This window comes from Vombatus ursinus, unplaced genomic scaffold (assembly GCF_900497805.2).
Source record: "Vombatus ursinus unplaced genomic scaffold, bare-nosed wombat genome assembly UNPS02014802.1, whole genome shotgun sequence".
Classification (NCBI taxonomy): Eukaryota; Metazoa; Chordata; class Mammalia; order Diprotodontia; family Vombatidae; genus Vombatus; species Vombatus ursinus.
Window position 1 is genome coordinate 26,481,876 of NW_020954580.1, and position 21,609 is coordinate 26,503,484.

General features: G+C 38.9%; 1 protein-coding gene and 1 non-coding gene across 3 annotated transcripts in view; both read right to left on the reverse strand.

The window, feature by feature from the left end:
- Window positions 1–1,229: 1,229 nt before the first annotated feature.
- Window positions 1,230–21,609, reverse strand: part of GTF2F2 (general transcription factor IIF subunit 2) — a 165,591-nt gene continuing 145,211 nt past the window's right edge. For both annotated transcript variants that reach the window (XM_027873527.1, XM_027873526.1), the window contains one exon: window positions 1,230–1,910. In XM_027873527.1, coding sequence (XP_027729328.1) covers window positions 1,791–1,910 — 120 coding nt within the window. In that variant the 3' untranslated portion in view covers window positions 1,230–1,790. The remainder of the gene's footprint in view (window positions 1,911–21,609) is intronic.
- On the reverse strand, window positions 20,978–21,112 carry LOC114051503. Its single transcript, XR_003570148.1, has one exon. It is a non-coding gene; the product is annotated as a small nucleolar RNA SNORA70 (small nucleolar RNA).

The following is a 21,609-nucleotide window of genomic DNA, read 5'->3' on the forward strand; positions in this document are numbered from 1 at the left end:
AATTGGGCAACCAGGGATAGGAGAGAAAGTGGAGGTGGTTCTGTTTCATTCAAGAGTAGATACCATGGGAGGAAAAAAGGGGAAACACTGTTGTCTTGTTCTGAGGACCTTATGATGGTGCTTTTTAATGTGTTTTCTTTTATATTACTGTGGTCACTGTGTCAATTTTGTTTTCCTTTCTTTTTTAAAATAAATTTCACTGATACATTTTGTTCTTACATTATACTTATTTTTGGATATAACTCCCACCCTGATCTTGCAATCAAATTTTCCCTTGAGTCCCATCTCTCTGATGAGAGAAAGGAGGTATATTTCATTGTGGTGCTTGGAGATCATTACTGGATTTTTCAATTACTCAGAATTTGCCTCTTTAAGAATTATTTTTTCATTTATGTTACTGTAGCCATTACATATATTGCTAGCTCACTTGGCATGAATTCATACAAATTTTCCATGTTTCTTTGAATTCATCATATGTCATTTCTTATTGTACAAGAATATTCCATTAGTCATATGCCATAATGTTTAACCACTCCCTAATTGAAGACAACCACTTTATTTCCAGACCTTTGTAATCACAAAAGGTTCTGCATTGTGTTTTCTTAGGGTAAACTGTCAGGTTACATTTTTTTTTAGGATTTTAAAAAAAAATGGAATTACCATAGCTCTACAGCATTCCATAATGATGGGATTTTACAAATTTTCCCCAATCTTTTACATTTCCTGCCTTCTTCCTCACCATAGTCCTCTTTTTATGAGACACGAGTCAACAAACCTTTTAAATGACTTCTTGTTCAGTCACTCAGTCCAACTCTTTGTGACCCCATTTAACAACAGCACACTAATACTATCCATGGGTTTTTCTTGACAAAGACACTAGAGTAGGGTTTGCCATTTCCTCCTCCAGTGGATTAAGGCAAACAGTTGTTACATGACCTGCCCAGGATCACAAAACTAGTGTTTGAGGCTGGATGTGAACTCAGGTCTTCCTGATTCCAGGCCCAGAGCTCTATCCACTGAGCTACCTGTGAGAACTTTATACCATATGCTTGGGAAGGCACAGTTTACCTATCTCATTCTTTTTTCTAAACATGCTTCAGTTTTGGTAAAGTATTCTGATTTTATTTCTATTGAGTTAAAGAGAAACAAAAGATAAGCAGTTCTTCATTTTTCTACTACTCAAAATAGAATCGCCAGTACCCAAAAGGCAGTAATATGAAATACTCTGGTACAAATTAAAATGACCTCTTTTATTGATAAATTTAAACCTAAAACATGATCACATTAAAAAACCTGAACAGGTAACTTTATTCTTCAGCATGTTTTAGAACGGAGAAGTCTTGCTTTTTTCATTCAGGAGACTGTGGTTGTCTCCCTTTCCCTTATGTCTGTCTTCATTTTGAATCAACTGTCCACTGTGGGCAGGTAAAAGCAAAGCTTTGTTCAACAAGACATTTGTTATTAATTCAAGTTTTTCTACGGTATTAGAAAACCTTTCCTTATTTTACATTTTAAAGTCAATACTTGAAAATAAAACCAATTTTAAAGCAAAACAACCCCTTGCATTGGTTTATTACAAATTTCTTTTATAAATAACTTCCCTCCCCCAAACTTTAGAAACTTTATTCAAAAAACAAACATAAAAGTGAAGCTGGAGGAATTCAAAAATGCCCGTCACTCTACTCTCTTACGAGACTGTTCCAAGTTTCGCGGACAGCTGCAGGGCTTGATCAGGACAGTCATAAGCCACCCCATCACCAGCTCCTTGCTGGTAGACAGACCAGGACTTCCTAATCACTCTTATCCTCTCCTTGGTAATGTCTGTACTCTGGTTTCAGTTCCCAGGTGTTTTTGTGGGTCCCCTTAACATTGTAAATGCCTATTTCTCTCAAGATTTCCTTCAGGTATATCTAAAGAAGAAGAAGAAGAAGAAAAAAAAAGAAAAAGAAACAGATTAGATTATGAAGGCAATCACTATACTTTGCTTAAAACACAATTATTTGTTTGCCAAAGCAGACTTCTGTGTAACAAAAATTACGACCTGACAGATGTCACGCTCTCAGTGGGATTTCTTGACTACAGTTAAAGAATTCTGCTACTGTGGCTTCTGACACTATACTATTAGTCATATCACACATACAATTACCATGTATTTGAATTCACAAGAGGCTGGAAATCTACGCATGCCATCAAATTTAAAGCAGAGGTGATTTTTCTAGATGAACATACACGAATACCTAGCAAACTACTGTTGTTCAATGTTTCTTATTATGATGATGCCTCATTAATAACAGTAGTAGTAGTAGTAATAATCCATCTCTGCCAACCCTGGGAGTAAATTATGGAGTTCTACATGAAGTTACAATGCTGGTGGCTACAGAGTGGCCTCAAGGGTCCAAGAGAGGGTGAGAAAGGGTCATTACTATGGAGTAACCAGCTAGTACAGTGGCTATGGGTGCTAAGGAGGAAAAAGTGCCAGAATTAGGAAATCTGGACCTTTAAGTTTGCGAATCACAGGGGACTGCCTGGCCAGCTAATCACATTTCCGTCACCCCCGGGTCATGAAAGGGACACTGGACTGTGAGGACATCAGGGAAAATTCAGCAGTGACAGCAAAGTGCTTCATAACACATTGCAGTCTACTCTGAGTGGTTTCAAGGAGTTGACGTGTCAAGGGGGAATGCAGTGCTGTGCAAATTCTTCCTTGCCAACAGAAAACTAAATGAGGTTACCGAAAAGCAGAAAAAAAGGACCCAAAGCCCTGGGATTATTCTACTGTAGTGCACAACTCATTATTGTGCTACTCCAGGGCGTAAACAATTGCATCCCTGCCAACCGACTAGGAAAGGAGCAGCAAGTTATAAGTTGATCAATGTTAATTTAATCACTTCCCCTTTTAGGGAAAATTAGTCATAATTTCTAGTTATTACTCGAAAATTCCACTGACCAGTTAGAAAGAGAAGCTCTGGCTTCTGGGGCCCTTAAGTGCTATTTTTTTCTGACTTTTTTGGGACATCAAGGGAAAACACCAGGAACATCAATAGATCTCCCCTGCTGCTTTCTAAATGTGAATTTGGGGGGGGAGATAGAGATGAGAGATGGGGAAATTCTTTTAGAAACTGACTTTATTCTGATAGGAGAAGACTGAGCTTTTGGGAAAATCACAGAAAATTTTATGCCTGGCTTTGCACTAATTGTGTGATGGATGAATCGCTTGGTTTTGTGGAAGCTCAGTTCTGTCACAATTAAAGCAAAGCCTTTGGTCGAGATCAAGAGTTGATAACCCGGGACCTGCAAACTTGGATAAAAAATTTGGTAACCGAATACAACTGGTTTCCTTTGTAATTCTCTGCACTGTGTCTTACGCATTTAAAAAGATTATTCTGAGAAGGGGCTTATGCCACAGAAAAAGTTCTGATTCCCTGGCCTGAGGAATCTTCACAGACAGCCTCTTCTATTTCTGAAGGCCTAGGATTCTGAGTTCCCCGAGTCACTGCTTAGCTCACTGAGATATACAATCAAGGTATGAGGCTCCACATCCAATGGGGAATGCTTTTAACTTGTCCTCCCCCCAATTTGCAGCATCACCTATCAAAGGCTAACTGTTTTTTAAAAACAACACAAAACTGGTTGTTTAAAAGGCTCTTGGTCCTGTGATGTCAGCACTCCCAGCCCAAGCCCAGGAGGTGGCAGCAGGGGATCAAATGAGCACTGGGGCTATGGTCTCCTGTGACCCAGCAACGCCCTCCTCAACCATCTGCTGGAGGGTCAACAAGGACCTTTCTGAATGCGTACACACAGATGTTTCTGAACTGCCCCGATGACAAACATGTCAACTGCCGATTACTTCAACAAATTACATTTTTTAAAAGGTGTACACCTCAAGAACTAATAGAAAAGGAATCACAAACACAAAACTGTGAGTTGGCCACAAACTATTTGCAGTCTAGGTACAAAATGACCAATATAGTGATTTATTGAGCCAGTTTCAGTGAGTTAAGTAAATACATGAAAAGTACCTGCAAAATAGTGATTTGTCTCTTAGAAGCTAAAGATAAAAAAAAGGACTGAAAGAAGGTAAACTGACCTCCCAGCGTGGGGCTTCACTTCCAGCCCAAGGCTTCTTTGCTTAATAGCAGCAAATATAGTTCTGGGACACAAACTTGTTATAGAAAACACAAAGCTGGTGTGAGATATTAGTTGGTGAGAAACAGGCACACACACACACACACACACACACACACACACACAGAGGCCCTCATACATTTGATGTTTTGGGGGAGGGGTTGCTTTTCTGTTATTTCTTCTCCCTCCCCCTTTTTGCTTTGTTGGCTAGGTATAAGGATATAAGCAGCCCATATTTCTTTCACATGAATTTTGAATTCTTTCCTCTTTAATGGAGATATGGAGGTTGCAATGAACCACTTATATTCTCTCACACTGACTCAACCTTTATTAAGCACCTACTAAGTGCAGAGCACTGTTAGATGCTGAGTGAGGTACAAAGTTCAGATAAACCAAGTACCTAATATAAAACAAAACATGATGAGTGTATAAGAAAGGTGAAACGTGTCATGGGAGGGGTGGGGAGAGTTGGGCTTTAAAGGATGGGGGGAGGGAAGTGAGAAAAGTTGAAGGGGAGGGCATTTCAGGCACTGAGAAACAATGTGAGGTATAGAGGTGGAAAAGCACAGGGTGTAGGGGAAGAGAAGTGCACAGAGTACAGAGGAATAATAAGGAAACAAGACAGGAAAGAGAGAAGAGCACCATGGTGTGGAAGACCTTGTAGGCTAAGAAGCTTGAATTTCACTTGCTAAGTAATGGGGAACTGCTAAAAGGTTCTGAGTAAGGCTGACATGCCCTGATTTGCGGGTAGGGAAGACAGGTCTGTTAGAGTGTAATACAGATCATAAAGGGAGAGAAAATGGAGGCATGGAGAAGTATTAGAAAGCTAATCAAATAATGTAAGCACAGCAAAGTGCCACTTTTATAAGACATCTCTTAGGAGGTCAGAAGTCTGGACATGGCAAAATGATCTCTACGCAAAGCTTATCTGTTTGTTCTCAAACCTATTAGCTGACGGGGAGCAGCTCCGCTGGACCCAAGTCAGTTAATTTGTCCGTGGTTCCCACTCAACATTTATTAAAATGACGGGGTGGAACTCAATGATCCCTAAGGTTGCTTCTAGCCCTAACATTCTATGACCTTGACCAAGTAACATAAACACTGAGGAAACAGGCAGAAGATGAGCTGAGGAAAAGTCATGTCTAGAGGCAGTACCCTAGGAAAGCACTCAAAGAAAGAGCCCTAGGCAGAGGACAATGCATGTGGTGATAAAGGAGACCGGGGGAAGGCTGGTTAGATACAGCAGTTAAGAAGAGAGTATTACAGCAATAGGACCGAGACCAGGTATGAGGAGGAGAAGAAGCCAATGCTACCACCTCTTAGCTACTGGCTTCGCAGAGCTCCCCAATACATTACTGATACCCTTGTAAGGCTGTGGTCCATAGTGTGAGGAATATACTGAGGTATTGATTCAGTTAATTCAATCTTCCTGTATGTGACTAGGTTACTTTGGCACTAAGTCTTTTAATTTTTCAGGTAGAAAGAAACTGTAGGCAACACAAAAAGACATAAAGGAGATTTATAAAGCTCTAACAGGATCACAAACAAAAGTCTCTCTTTTTTTTGGTTACCGAATCAAGTTCTTAAGGGATAACTATGCTGGATAAATGCCATTTAATTTTGGAGAGTGACCCTCCAACTGCATAACGGCATGTTGATTATAAGCAGAGAGAACATCCAGGGTATTTAGTATGAGGAGTCAAGAGTTCTTCCAAATTCTGAGTACTGGAATCTGCTTCTTCTGTTTTTCTGCCTTCCATTATATTTTTAAGAAAGAAATCTGCCCCTAAGTCAATCAACTTTGTATCACAAAAGACTGGGGAGATTTCTCACTACAGACTGTGTGCTGCTCTGTGTTACAAGATCTGAAGCAATCAACTGGCTCAGGTCCAGCAACTCTTCCTCAAAGAGCTGTGTGGGAGTGTTTACAGCTAGCCTGAATTCGGGAAAGAAAGCCCGACAGGTTCTGTGGGAGAGAAAAGCAAGTCATGTGTGTGACCCCAACAGGTTAAAGGACTAGGAAATCATTGGCATTTGTGCAAGGAAAAAAAGTTGTGGTTTCAAGGTAAAAATTTGGAGGTTCTCTACCCCCAGCCCATGACTCTCCATGCTACCTCTTCCCAAGCCTGAGCCAATAGATGTAGAATCACACGGCAGAGCAGCCTACTGTTTGATTCTTCCTGTCCCTCCTCCCACTGCTGCCATTTCTTGCAACCATCCAACCATCCTTTTCTCTATGGATGTTCCAAACCAAATGATGGACTGATGTCTGTAAAGGATCTAGCCACATCTGTGGAAGGCTTTGCATAAGGAATATATTTGAATTTGAAAAAGGTAATTAATATACCCCAGAGAATGAATTTACCTTTAAGTTAAAGTTGAAACCTAAGCTCTCATACTTCTTATGTGAAGTAAAAATGCTATTCAACTTGGCTTTTATTCACAGATCTCACATAAATGTTTTTGCAAAGGTTACAGTTAAATTAAAAAAAATTTTTGAATGATGTAGCCACTAACGAAAAGGAATCTATATTTTCTTTTTTTTCCCGTAAGGAAGCAAACTGCTAATAGCAAGAAAGCATGGATGTTTAGCACGTTTCATTTCTGCTGGTCTTTGTTACCACCAATCTGCTCACGCAAAGTTAGCTCGGGTTGATGAATTCCAAAATAACACTTATCTTTACAGACTGTATTTCCTGTACTGAACTGAGGTCTCTGTTTCAACATAGGTGGTTACCGCCTGGTTGTGGTTTTCTGTTCTACAATTACTTTTGGAGGAGATGAAAGATGATGACTGAATTTGGTACTAGAGAACAACAAGTTACACATTCAATTCAATTTATGGGTCACTCTGCAAATGTCAAATAAAATGGCAGTTGATTAAAATTTCAAATAAATGTATCCTTCTTTATTGGATAGACCTGTGGTTCATAGAGCTAGCTGAAGATTTATTAGTAAGAAAGGAAAATTTTAATGGTCAAAATTCTTGTAACTTTGGAAAAAACTGTCAGGCGCATGATAATTTTTATTAACTATGTGAAACAGGGCAATGGGTATTACACAAAAAGGAAGGGAAAATGGAAGTCACAGTGTCCTGTACCCAGACAAGAATTAAACCATTTTAAATCTTTGACAAGTGGTCATCTAATCTCTACTGGAGACCTATAGAGATGGGCCACTAACTCACCACCTCCTGATATATCTCATTTCACTTTTGAACAGTTCTAATTATGCCCAACTAGCTCTCTTTTATAAAACCCAATATAACAGAGTGGCGTATGAATGAATCATCAACCCTAGGAAATACTTTTCCTTGTGTTCCCTCAGGACCAGGTATAAAGTAATGAAATGAACATGACTCTTGAGAAAAAGTAACAAGTACCAACACTAATAGTTATATACATGTAAATGATCCCCAAACCCTGTCACCCCCTTTGTCCAGCACCTTCAAGGAACGAGGTGTCTCATCCATAAGCAGATTTTTCATGTCTCAAATAACTGAAAATATGAACTTTAAACATGTCTGATATATATTACATCAATGCCTAGTTGGAGTACAATGAAAGAGTCTGATGGTAAAGGGAAAAGACCACTGGCCTCAGAGCTAAGGGGCCAAGGATCCCATTCTGTTTCTGAAACCAACTCGCCATATAGAGCTCTACAAATGTCAGGGATGATGATGATGATGATGATGATGACGATGACGATGATTTCCCTTTTCTGACTTCAATCATCCCTTCTTTGATAATGCCTTATTCTTTTTAAAGGCTGGCTGCTAAAGTCTCAAGATTCTGTCCAGCTCTACAAGTCTATGACTGCTGTGCCTTTATAAAAGTAAAGCTTTTCGCCAAAGTTCCACAACAAATTATAAGAAAGCCAAGAGTCCTCAGATTTCCTTATTCTCAGTGTGGAAACAGGTTTACCTGACAAGGTCAAGTGCAAGTGCATCTATTATTGGTTACTTTAGCAAGATGAACTTTGACTTCTATCTGACTCTGATGGATACCATATGCCATTTAATTCCTTTCCACAGTCTGACTTGTAGGCTTTAAGGTCTATATCAAGGGGTGGCATCTCCTCTGTACCAATCCAATTACTTAGTGCAAAGCACTAGGAAAGACACATCTGTATCATCTTCCCCTGCATGGCGGGAATGCCATTCCCATGGCATAACAACTTATTATGTGCATGTAGCACTTGACGGTTACAAAGTACTTTCAAACGTTATCACACCTGATCCTTGCAGTAACCTAAAGAAATGAATGAGGGGAAGTATGATCACCCCCATTCTTTTCAAATAACGAAAAATCAGAGAGATTAAGTGACTTGTTCTAGGTCACACAGCTGATATTTTGCAGAGAGAGCCAGGCCTTGAGTCTGATTCTTCTGATTCCAAATCCAGGGGTCTTTCCGGTCTATCTCACTGCTTAGACAGTATCATATGCAGAATGCTTTAAATTTGGCTTAATGCAAATGGTGGCTACAAACCAATAAGACGGGGCACAATTAAATAAACTCTCAATCTATTATGCAGGAATAAATACATGAAGAATCAAAGGCAATGAAGACAACAGATAAAGAGTAAGATGATACAATCTTCTTTTTGTAAGCTGTGAAATGAATTACAGCACCTCAGCACTCTGACAATCACATTAGTGAGATCAAAAAAGAAAAATCTTCCTTGCTCTTAGTTGAAGAAAATATATTGACATCACTGAAGCTGAAATTAAAAGGCAAGCTTAGAATCTCTGTAGGTATATTCTGTATCAATAGACAAATTCACAATGAATTACGAAGCATTTTCAATGAATAGAGAATTATTCATATTAAAAAAGTCTGGGTTGAGGGAAGGGTTTAGTTGTGAGCACCTGTTAATGATAAGATTAATTCTCATGCATCATTCTACTTAATCACTAAGACTAGTTGTATTGATTCATTTTTTAGTCAAAAGGAGACCTCTTTCAAATCTAGCTTCCAATAACAAAACTAAAAATACTTAATTTTGTTTTCCTAGTTAATGAGTATTCATTGGGAAGGTCACTTTTTAAAAATAGCATTTTATTCTTTCCCAATTACATGTAAAGACAATTTTAAACATTAAAATTCCCTAAGACAATAAGCAATCTGATTTAGGTTTTATATAATATATATATATATAAAATCATGTAACAGAGATTTCCATTTTAGTCATGTAAGTAAAGAAACAGACCAAAAGGAACACACACACACACACACAATTGAAAAATAGTATGCTTTAATTTGCATTGGGGAAAGTTAGACTTTCAATAAAAAGCAGACTGCAGTTATCCATGTATATAGGAAGCAGTGACAGAAATAAAATTTCAGTCTTAGAAAGTCTGAGAAGGAAGGGATATTAACCTATCAAAATCATCATATTACTTCCCTTCCCCTACCTTTTACCTTTTAAGTTAAGCAACAAGCCAGAATTGGCAAAATAAAATTTTGGCAAAAGGCAAGTTTTAAAAGGCTGAAGTTATTCCTTCCGATTGATTTAATTTTAGGAATTAAGCATAAGATGGTGAGCTAGAAGATTAAAGTTATAACACTTACTAAGATCTGCAAAAGCATGATATTGATTATTCTGGAAAGCCTACTGAAAGGAAACATGCTCTTAAAGAGACAGAGTAGAATTTCAACTCACTTTGTCAAACACATAGGGCACTTATTTCTGAATTACTATCCCCTCACTCCCAGTGGGATTATATTCAGCTTTGCTAGATAACTTTTTCTTAGCTGCAAGCCTGGATCCTTTGTGCTCTGGAGTACTGCATTCCAAGTTCTCTGCTCCTTTATAGTGGTGGTTGCTAAATTGTGTGTGATTCTGACTATAGCTCCTCAGGATTTGAGTTTTATTTCTTGCTGCTTGTAGTATTTTTAATTTGATCTGGAAGCTATGGATTTTGGGTTTCTTTTAGGAGATGACCAATGGATTCTGTTTTCATTTTACTGTCTAGTTCTAACTGATCTGGCCAGTATCAAGATTTCTTGAAATAGGATGTCCAGGCTCTTTTTTTGCTCATGGTATTCAGATAGTCCAATGATTCTTAATTTTTTTCCCCTTCAACCTGTTTTCCAAGTCACTTGTTTTTACTATGAGACACCTCACATTTTCCCTCTATTTTTTCATTTTATTTTTAATATTTCTTGTTGCCTCAGGGAGTTATTGGCTTTTATTTGGACCATTTGAATTTTCAGGGAGCTTGCTGCTTGGGTAAGGTTTTGTATCTCTTATGCCAAGCTGCTAATACCAATTTTTCATTTCTTTTCCATTTTTCCTCAAGTGCTCTCATTCTATTTACAAAAACATTAAAAAAAAAAACCTCTTAAAAAACCCCCAACAAAATTCTTGCTTTTTTTCTTCTAAGAGTTCCGGTTGAGTTCATTCCCAAGCAGTGTTTTTCTCGGAGGTATCACATGCAGATGTTTTGGAGTCATTTCTCTTCTGTGTTTGCTTCTTGACAGTCCCAGCAACAACAGCTCGTTATGGTGGGCCTCTTTTCTGTCTGACCCTTCTGTCAGCCTACTGCCTGACTCCAGACTTGATGTTAGGGCTCAGCTCTGCAGCACTTCTGGAGGGAAGGTCTGTGCTGGTCTTACTGCTGCTTTCTTGGGGCAATGAGTGTTGTGTTATTCCAAGATCTCAGGGGTAAGTTGGGGACCTGCAAGCTTTCAGTGCTTCCAAAGTAGTCTGATCCAGGGAAAAATCTGACTGCTGCCCTCCTTGTCTGAGCTCCACAAATTCCTGACCTGCGTTTGGGTCTGAGCAAGAGTGGGCTTCTGTTGGCCTCTGCCCCTCTCAGACAGCTGGAAAGCTCTGTTGGCTCAGAGCAGGACTGTAGGATCCCTCTGGTCTGGGATTCCTGCCCTGGCTATTCCTCTGCAGGCTGGACTAGATGTAGGAAGTGAGACCCTGCTTTGGACCTTAAGTTTGAGCCATACTACTGCTTCTCCACACACTACCCAGGGCCGCCCTCCTCAGGAAGGCCACTGCTGTGAGAGGTCCCCTTCTCACTCTGCCCTGGATCTGTGACCCAGGACTGGGCTGTAGGAAACAAAGCTGCCAGTTGGCACCTATCTCTGTTGCAGTGCCGTGGTGGAGGTTTGTGGGTACTCCATATGGGTCTGAGATGCCCTCTTGCCCCAGCACATGGCCTCTCCCTGGGTGCTTCTGGCCCTATGCTGTCTCCAGTGTCCAAAGACTGTCTCCTTATGCCAAACTGGACCGCACAAAGGATTCATTGTGATTTTTCTGATTTCCCCATTAGGATTTGGTCTGGTACATTTTATGTATTATTAGGAAGAATGTGGGGAGAGAGTGCAGTATAATGCTTCCTATTTCTCTGCCATTTGGCTCTGCTCTTCATCTGGCACTGTTACAAATGTAAAACTAATTTTAAATTTCACTTTATTCTGTGAACACTAAACTGTGTGCCAGTGGAAATTCTTCATTCCTCTTTGGCTCAGATCATCCTGGAAGATCCCTCCTCCCTGTGGCCTCCTCTGTGATTAGTCAGTTGCTCTTGGAGCCACCATTTTCAAAGTGTCCAGGGCAGGTATGTTCACTCCTCCATTTTTTTCCTTTGGATTTTGGTTTTGATTCTCCAGACTTTTTTCTCTACCATGGCCCCACTGGAATAACGTCTTCCCCTCTTCCTGCCTTTAGCTTTTATGTTACCTGGTATTGTGTTGTCCTCCCAATTCGAATATAAGCTTCTTGAGGGTAAGGAATATCTTTCTGCTTGTATTTGTATTCCCAGTGCTTAGCATAGAACCTGGCACAAAGCAAGTGCTTAACAAATGCTTGTTGACTTAAAAAGTTAGTAATATTTTTCTGGTTCTTCTATCAAGCAGTAAATTCAATTTCCATAAGTTTTTACTAAACACTTACTAAGTAAGTGCTGAAGGGCACAAAATAAGAGTGACGACACACTGTATGCACTTACTTAAAAAAAAGAAGTAAATACCAAGAGTGGTAACTGCTTTAAAAAAAAAAAAGTCATGTGTACTGAAGTTCAATAAATAGTTTAACACATCAGAAGAATATTTATTTCTACTTTGATTTTAATAGCTGGAATTTAAAAAGAACCAAGGTCCACAAGAACAGCTGAACCTCCACTATATATCATTTCTCAGAAGTTTTAAGTACTGCCTTATTTCTATTTTTACAATAAAAATCTAATAATTATCAATTAAGTATTATTAAGCATTTGTTTTCATGACATGCTTCTTTGTATATCACTACCACGCGTGCTTTCTCTCAGTTAACATTTTCTCTGAATTTCACATATATGTTTAAATTTCCTCCACTAAAGTCTTCTTATGTCCTACTGTGCTATGAAAGTGACTCTGGGCATGCTTTGACAGGCCTCAGAAATCCTTTGAGGATGGCCCAGGATGGGCTAGGTATGCCTGCTCTCCAAAGAACAGTCAAAGTTAATTCAGAGATACTCACCACCAGATTGGATAGGATAATGACTTGGTCAGCCACAGAAATTCTTTCTTTTTTTTAAAATTTCAATAAAACATTTATTAAATACCCACCATGTTTAGAGTATTTTGCTAAGCAATAGGGAAAATGCAAAGTTTAGATAAGATAGTCCTTGCTCTCATAAAGCTTACAGTTTAGTGGGGTATTAAAACATATATAACTATAAAAAATATTATGGGATGAGTACATCAGAGAAGTACAAACTTAATGTGATATGAGGTCTTGCTTTGGTGTTTGTATGTGGGGTGGGAGAGTCATTACATCAATTAATGTTTAGGTAGGTGACAGCACATTTAAAGGAAAACAATTTGATGGCCACGAAAGTGCATTTTTTGTGCTTGATATCTTTGTCTATCTTAGTACTGTGGATCCCGTGTGAGAATGGATATAACAGTACCAGTGTGCACAATTGTAAAATTTCAGAATTGGAAGAGATGCCTGTAATTGTTTAGTCCAACCAATACTGGAAGGGAAAAGCATGCTTTCTACAATATATCCAATAAATGGTCATAAAGACTTTGCTAGGGCTACAAATGCAAAAGCAAGACAGACCCTACTTCTAAAAATTGTGCATTTTACAAGGGGGATGCAACACTGTTTTTTTTTTTTTTAAGTAAATAAAGGATAGTGGCCAAATAAACACACAGTAATGGGCCACTAACAACTGGGGGAGTCAGGAGAGGCATGTTGAGGAGGTGGCACTTGAGCTGAGCTCTGAAAGGATCTAAGCTTTCCTGAGGTGGAGCTCAGGAAGAAAAGCACCATAGACCTGGGGGAAAGCCAGGGCAAAGGCACAGAAATGGAGCATTTATCAGGGAACAACCAGCTGATCATTTTGGCTGGAGTGTCGAAGTCCAGTTAATTGCTGACTTTGCTTGCTTAGCAATAATAACAAATGCAAGCAAAGGTCACTGATTAAGACTTTTCCATTCAACAAACATTTGTTAATGAATTGCCTACTACGTGCTAGTTGTTTGGGATACAATGACATAAACAAGGAGCCCTAACAACTAGAAGGATCAAAAAAGCTTCCTGAAGAAGATAGCAGAAGGCCTGTGCCATAACTAGCAACAATGATTCTAGAAAGCCTTTTCTTTTCTGTTTGTTTTTTTTTGTGAGATAATTTACCCTGTTCTACCTCTCCCTTTTTCCTTCTCATAGTATAATTCTCTCTCACCCTTTAATTTTATTCTCCAGATATGACCCCTTCATTTTCAATTCACCCTGTGCCCTCTATCTATCTATATCTCTACATATGTACATATAATTTTTGCCCCTCCAACTACCTTAATACTGACACAGGTCTCATGAGTTACAAATATCATCTTTCCATGCAGGAATGTAAACAGTTCAACCTTAATAAATCTCTTATGATTTCTCTTTCCTGTTTACCTCTTCATGTTCCACTTGACTCTTATATTTGCAAGTCAAATTTTCTATTCAGCTCTGGTCTTTTCATCAAGAATGTTTGAATGTCCTCTACTTCACTGAATGTTCATTTTTTCCCTGAAGGATTATACTCAGTTTTTTTTCTTTTTCTTTTTCTTTTTTTTTCTTTTTGCAATTGGAGTTAAGTGACTTGCCCAGGGTCACACAGCTAGTAAGTGTCAAGTGTTTGATCTGAGGCTGGATTTGAACTCAGGTCCTCCTGACTTCAGGGCCGGTGTTCTATCCATTGAGCCACCTAGCTGCCCCCGATTATACTCAGTTTTGCTGGGTAGGTGTTTCTTGGTTTTAATCTTATCTCCTTTGCCCTCCAGAATATTATATTCCATGCCCTGCGGTCCCTTAATGTAGAAGCAGCTAAATCTTGTGTTATCCTGATTGTGTTTCTACAATACTTGAATTGTTTCTTTCTGGCTGCTTGCAATATTTTCTCCTTGACCTGGGAACTCTGGAATTTGGCTACAATATTCCTAGGAGTTTTCCTTTGGCGATCTCTTTCAGGAGGTGATGGGTGGATTCTTTTAATTTCTATTTCGCCCTCTGGTTCTAAAACATCGGGGCAGTTTTCCTTGCTAATTTCTTGAAAGAGGATGTCTAGTCTCTTTTTTTGATCATGGCTTTCAGACAGTCCAATAATTTTTAAGTTATCTCTCCTGGATCTATTTTCCAGGTCAATTATTTTTCCAATGAGATATTTCACACTGTTTTCTATTTTTTCATTCTTTTGGATTTGTTTTACAGTGTCTAGATTTCTCACAAAGTCACTAGCTTCCAATTGCTCTATTCTAATTTTTAAGGAAGTATTTTCTTCAGTAAGCTTTGGACTTCCTTTTCCATTTGGTCAATTTTGCTTTTTAAGGCATTCTTCTCCTCATTGACTTTTTGGACCTCTTTTACCATTTGGGTTAGGCTATTTTTTTAAGGTGTTTTTTCTTCAGTATTTTTTTGGGTCTCCTTTAGCAAGCTATTGACTTGTTTTTCATGATTTTCTTGCATCACTCTCATTTCTCTTCCCAGTTTTTCCTCTACTTCTCTTACTTGTTTCTCAAAATCCTTTTTGAGCTCTTCCATGGCCTGGGACTGATTCATATTTTTCTTGGAGGCTTTGGATGTAGGAGCTTTGACTTTATTGTCTTCTTCTGGTTGAATGTTTTGATCTTCTTTGTTACCAAAAAAAGATGTTATGGTCTGACTTTTTTTGCTCCTTTGTTTGCTCATAATCCTAGCCAACTACTTGAGTTTTAAATGCTTTGTTAAGGTAGGGGTCTACTTCCAATGTGGAGAATGTACTGTCCCAAGCTTTGGGGGTTTTATGTAGCTGTTTTCAGAGATACTTCTAGGGAACTGTAAATTTTCAGTTCTTCCAAGGTGGTATGATAAAGTGTTTACTCCTTTCCTGACCTGTGCTGTGGTCTATGAGTGACCACAACAAGCATTCTTTTCTGCCTTGGAACTGTGTGGAGGATTTCCTCTCCACCAACACTAGAAGCTTCACCACACCAGCTCTCCTCCTTGCGCCAGGACCACCACCCAGAACTGTGATCCAGATCCAAGCATGGGCAAAGCAAGAGATACCTGCCTCAGCACTGGCAAAGAGATCCCTGCAATCTCTCTCTGATCAGCCACTTCAGTCTGTGGGCCGGAAGCTCCAGAGGCAGCCACTACCCCGGGGCTGCGCTTGAGGACTGGGGCTGGGACCAAGCTTCTCTCTCTCTCACCACAGTCTTTTCCCACTGACGTTCTATGTCTTCTAATGTCTTTGGCATTTGTGGGTTGCGAAGTCTGGAAACCGCTATAGCTGCCCGTGATTCAGTCCTCTGAGGCCTATTTTGCCTGTGTGCCTATGTCGAACTGCAAACTGCGCTCCTCTCCCAGCCTGGCACGATACACCTTTCCGATCAACCACGTAGGCTGTCTTGGGCTGGAAATTTGTTTCTGTCTGTTTGTGGGTTTTGCTGCTCCAGAATGTTTAGAATCATTTTTACAGGTATTTGGAGGGGTTTGGGGGACAGCTCAAGCAAGTCACTGCTTTTACTCTGCCATCTTGGCTCTGCCTCAGCCAAAGAAATTCTTAAAGACCTTCCACTAAGTCCTAGGAAAAACCAAACTCCATGCTAGTGAAAAAAGTACCGATTTTGATGAAATGGCAGACAACTGAAGTGCTGAAGCTTAGATTTCATCCATTTGCCTGAGACATCCCACATATTTTATTATTATTAATGTTTCTTCTGTTTGATACTTGTAATCAAGTCATGAATCTTGAGCTAACAAGGGAAGGGCCCAAGATTTGAAGTCAGAGGACCTGAGTTTGAAGCTTTGCTCTGACATTACTTATGTCACTTTTGGCAAATTACTCCTCTTCTTTAGCCAGCCTCAGTTTCTCCAACTATAAAATGAAAAGATGGATTAGATGACCTCTAAGGTGGCCCTTTGCTTTAAATCCTATGATCATCTGACATAATACAAACAGAACCCTAATAAATAGATATGCTAGTTATGCTAACAGAATAAAGGCTAGTGATATTTCCTGGAAAGGCAATTTGCCCTGTCCTTGCTATAGAAATGTCACATACAAAAATGAAATTATTCAAGTAAATCCTCGTTGGATTTACAAAATCTTTAAATCTCCGCATGAGTGATTTCTGAAAAAAAAAAAAAAAAACAAAAAATTCACAGCAGACATTTGTTCCCAATAAACAAATACTGAAGAAAACACATCCACAGAATTTGTTTTAATTTATCTGGTACCATTTTTATGTTGGTGAATATAATTTTGGTGCTATAAACCAATGGATTGGTTTTGCATTTTCCCTCTGGCAAAAGGAGAACAAAAAGTAAGAGGCAGATACTTCAGCAGTGAAAATGGGAAAGATAAACTACAAGTTATATGGATTAAAGGAAGAAAAAAAGAGGGAGGAAGAGAAAAGAAAGTGAAAATTAGGGGAGGAAAGCAGTTAAAGAGGTCTGAGAGTAGGTTTTAGAGAGTCAGACTATCCACTCTTTTAGAGCATAAGCTGAACGGACAAAGATAATGCTTAAATTAATGTTCAAACCATTGATGACAGTATTTAATGATAAATGTAGTAATTAGAATAGCTTGCCTTAGCAAGAAATTTGTTATTCTTTCTTAAGTAATGGGTCCCCAAATGCTATGACTCAAATGCTACAAATACTTAATAAGCCTCTAGAGATATACATATGTTTGCATTTAGATACATGCTGTCACCTCTGTCTCATGAACAAAAAGTATTTATATAGACTTCTTTGGAGAAAAATTTTGCTATCTTTTAACCTTACTTTCATTTCTAAATATATTCCTTTCTCCTTCCCTACCCAGAGAGCCAAGCCTAATAATGAATTTTTAAAAAAGAGGAAAAAAAAGTCTTTCAGTAGAACTAACCAACACATAAAGTATGTCACTTAAAATGTAGTGTTATTTGAATTTATACTGCACCTAACTATACTTTCCATCAAACTGCCAGAAAGAGACTTCACTCTGGAGATGAGAGTTACAAATATTGCCATATCTTACATCTTACTTTCCCCTCACAGGAAGTTACTTTTCTGCTTCAGTCTCACCCCTTTTCATCTGGACAACTGTAGTAGGCTCCCATCTGATAGGCTCTCTTACCTCAAACCACGTAGTTGCCAAATTAATTTTCCTAATGCACAGATATGACAAATAATTCCCTGGTTCAAATACTTTTGAGGGGAGTATCCCATTGCCAAAGATAAAATGCAGATTCTATACTCTATCATTTCTCCCCAGTCCCCTTCATGTATTTTATGGTAGATACAAGCACATCTGTTAGATGATCCCTAACTTTATGACGTTCCCTCCTGGTTCTGTATATCTGAACAGGCCCCAGAATAAACTCTCTGCCTGGAATGCATTTCCTTTTTAACTTTGCCTGTTGAAATACCCTTTTCTTCTTTGAAGTCTCAGCTCAGGTGTCACCGTTTCCTGGAAACATTCCCTGATTGTCTCCTTCTTCCTCCCCAATAAAAGCAACCTCTCTTTCACCCCTGTAACATTGCACCTTATAAAACATTTATTTGTATCTTTAAATATATAAAATATATGTAAGTATGGGTATATACAGATTTCTCATCCACATCATCAATTATAACATTCTTCAGGGCAGGAAACATTATTTTTCATCATTGTATTGTCAGTGCTTAGCACCATGACTTGTACCCATGAGGCACAAAATTAAAGTTACAACAACTGAGAACAGGACAGCTAATTAGGCAAAAATCCCCCAATTTCTTTTTTGTGGTGATGGCCAAAGGACAGATGGTACAGGCCTGACAAGCTGAAAGACAACTAATGTCTGAGGAGGTCATCGAGCACTGATAACAATAACAGCAGCTAACCTTTATGCTTTGTGTGGAACCAAAACAATCTCTATTGTGAAAATAGATGAACAGAGAAAGGAAGAGGTCTTGATGCAGCCGGGGGTGTTTTTCAGTGACACCATTAATGATTTATCCTTGAAATGGGTGGTTGAAGGAACAGTGGCAAATGAAACAGCCGTGTGGTAGAATTTTTCTTTTTGGTGGGGAGGGAGAGGGGCTTAAAATGGGCTTGCCTAGTCATTATTTAAAAAGGAGCAACTAGCCATCTCTCCACATGATTTAGATTCCCTGAGGATATGCTGTATATTTTTCTACTTTGTAGATACAAAAAAAAGTAAGGAAAGAAAAGAAATAAGTTCAAGGCTGAAGATCAAAGTTGAAATGATGCCAAGGGATAAATATGGCTTCACTAGCATCCTGTCTGTGTAAGAGAACCTAAAGTTAAGAATTAAAAAAAGGCTCTTTTACTTGTTTTTTTTTCCCCCACTTAATAATACTTAATTTTTTTCCAATTACATGTGAAGATAATTTTCAACATTCACTTTTATAAGATTTGTGAATTAGAAGACTTTTTTTTTTAAGACTCTTTAAAAAGTTTTTGTTGCACATGGAACACTGGACTCTAGTCATGTGCTAACTGGTTTATTAGCTCCTGAATAACACACTCAGTACCCTCTGCATAACAATTAAGTCATATATATCTCCACCCAAGGGAAAGAGATCTTACGTGAAGCTGGCTCTGGTGATGGTTTCTCAAATAAGCCTTTCAGAACCAAAAAGGATATTTGAAATAGTGAAACTGAAAAGCTGATGGCAATCCAAGAATACAGTTAATAAAAAAAATGAAATGTTGATATCATACACCTTTTAGTGTGAAACATTACCAGAGGTAGAAATAACATAGGAGGCATGGAGATGCATGTTCAGGATGTCAGAAAATGCAACCTGTTGTAATCTAATGCAAAGCTTTCCACAATGGGACCAATATTTTACTTTTCCTGTAGGATTTACCTCAATAATTTGTAAAGTAAGTGGCTCTGTAGGATTAGATTATGGATGAATGATCAATCTTGCAGTCTACTCTAGACTTCAAACTTTCTCCTGTCTACTGATTCCAAAGAGGGCAAGATCTCTAATAATGTGTTAAATCCAGCTGTACAAATGCTATGATTTAGTGGTTAGAAAGATAGCCTCAGAAACAGGCTTGGGTTGAAATCTCTCCCCTAACCTCTGATGCATACTAGCTGGGGGACCCTGAACAAGTAATCCAACATCTCAAAGTTCTAGATAATTATCTAAGACTCTTATCTACAGAAAAGTGATGACCAGCATTTCTAGAGGGTTCCCTGTACCACTGGAATCACAAGCTAGGCCCCTATCTCCTATAAATGTTGGGATTTATTTTTTCAGGAAGTGGCTGATGGTCAGCATCCTTTGGACTCTATCAAGGGGGAAATCACTTCATGTTTAGAAGGAAGTGCTGATACAGTTGGCTTTCTCAAATGAAGGCAACCATATGGCTCTCTAGCTCAGACAGGAAAGGGATGAATAAGGGGGAATAAGTGAGAAAAATGTAGCAGATGAAGACAAGGCTTTACAGGGTGAGGGATGAAGAAACGAGGAAAATGGAAGAGGAGGAAAAAAAAAAGAAGCAGAATAGTAAGGCAAAGATGGAAGGATGAGAAAGGACACAGATGAACAACTTCTCTCTGACTTTCAGGTAGATTGTTCCCCACTTTCCTGGGACACCACTGTTAGCAGTGCCAGAGCCAACATTCTCCGTATGCCCATAATGTCCAGCTTGGGGAAACTGTGACCCAAAAAAATAACTAAGTGTTTATAAAAAGCATTGCTTCTTGAGGATGAGCAATTCAGGCACCACTACTACATTGTAAGGGTTCTTAACCTAGAGTATAGAAATTTGTTTTTTAAAAATATTTTGATAATTCTAGGTCAATATAAATGATGTTTTTTTGTAATTCTGTACAGTTTATTTTACACATTTGAAACGTTATTTTGAGAAGGGGTCCACGGGCTTCACTAGACTAGACAGCTAATGGGCTCCATGACACAAAAAACGATCAAGAATTCCTCATCTAAACAGAGAGAATTGAAAGAAATGTTGGAAGTTCCTTTTCTATGGAAAAGCTGCTATGTGTAACACTGCCTGAAGGTCTCACTGCTCATTCTTTAGTAATTTTTTTTTAAACATTCCATGAGAACTTTTTTTGTCCAAATGCATAGCTTTTTTTGGGGGGGGGGGGGATGAGGCAACTGGGGTTAAGTGACTTGCCCAGGGTCACACAGCTAGTAAGTGTCTAAGGCCAGATTTGAACTCAGGTCCTCCTTACTCCAGGGCCAATGCTCTATCTACTGTGCCACCTAGCTGTCCCCATCAAATGCACAGCTTTTGAAGTAGACTTTCTATCTTACTACAAAGATTCAGTATCCTATAAGAAAAAAGGATCTTCTAATCAGTCATTCTATTTTAAATTCTCTTGCTCATTTAAGAAATGCTTCCTTAAGACTTTTTTTCAAAAGTGTCTCCAAGGTCCCTTAGAATACCCTGTATTAAGGACAAGGTACACACACAACCGGGGAAATTCTGTCTGCAACCACTGCACACCAGCCCCACACAGAAAGAATTGGGTTGGTCAGCTTAATTGGCTGTGGATTCCTTAAGACTTTGATGGGGAAAGGACTGCAGCTATCAAGGTGCTTGGCATTACTGCAGTGAGTGGTTTTCTCTTTTCTTTGTATTTAAAACAAGAGATATTTAGGATCATTCTGGAACTCACTTATTTAAGGGCAACGTGGTAAGGCGAAAAGAACACTAGACTTTTAATCATTGGAGTTGGCGTAACGCCTGACTTTGGCACTAGATGCTATCTGATCTTGGGCAAGTCATAGAAGTGCTTTATCACAGGAGATTCATCAGAGTTGGAAGGGGCTTCAAGGCCATCCAGTCCAACCTGTACCCAACAAAAATTCTCTCTACAACATGCCCAACAAGTGTTCCTCCGGCCTTTGCTTGGAGACTTCTAGGGAAGGAGGTCAATCACAGAATCAGAGTTGGAAAGAATCTTGAGGGCTATCTGTTAATCTACTTGACAACTGTCATCTTGTCCCGTCTCTAACTAAAGACCTCTAGTGAGGTGGAATCCACCATC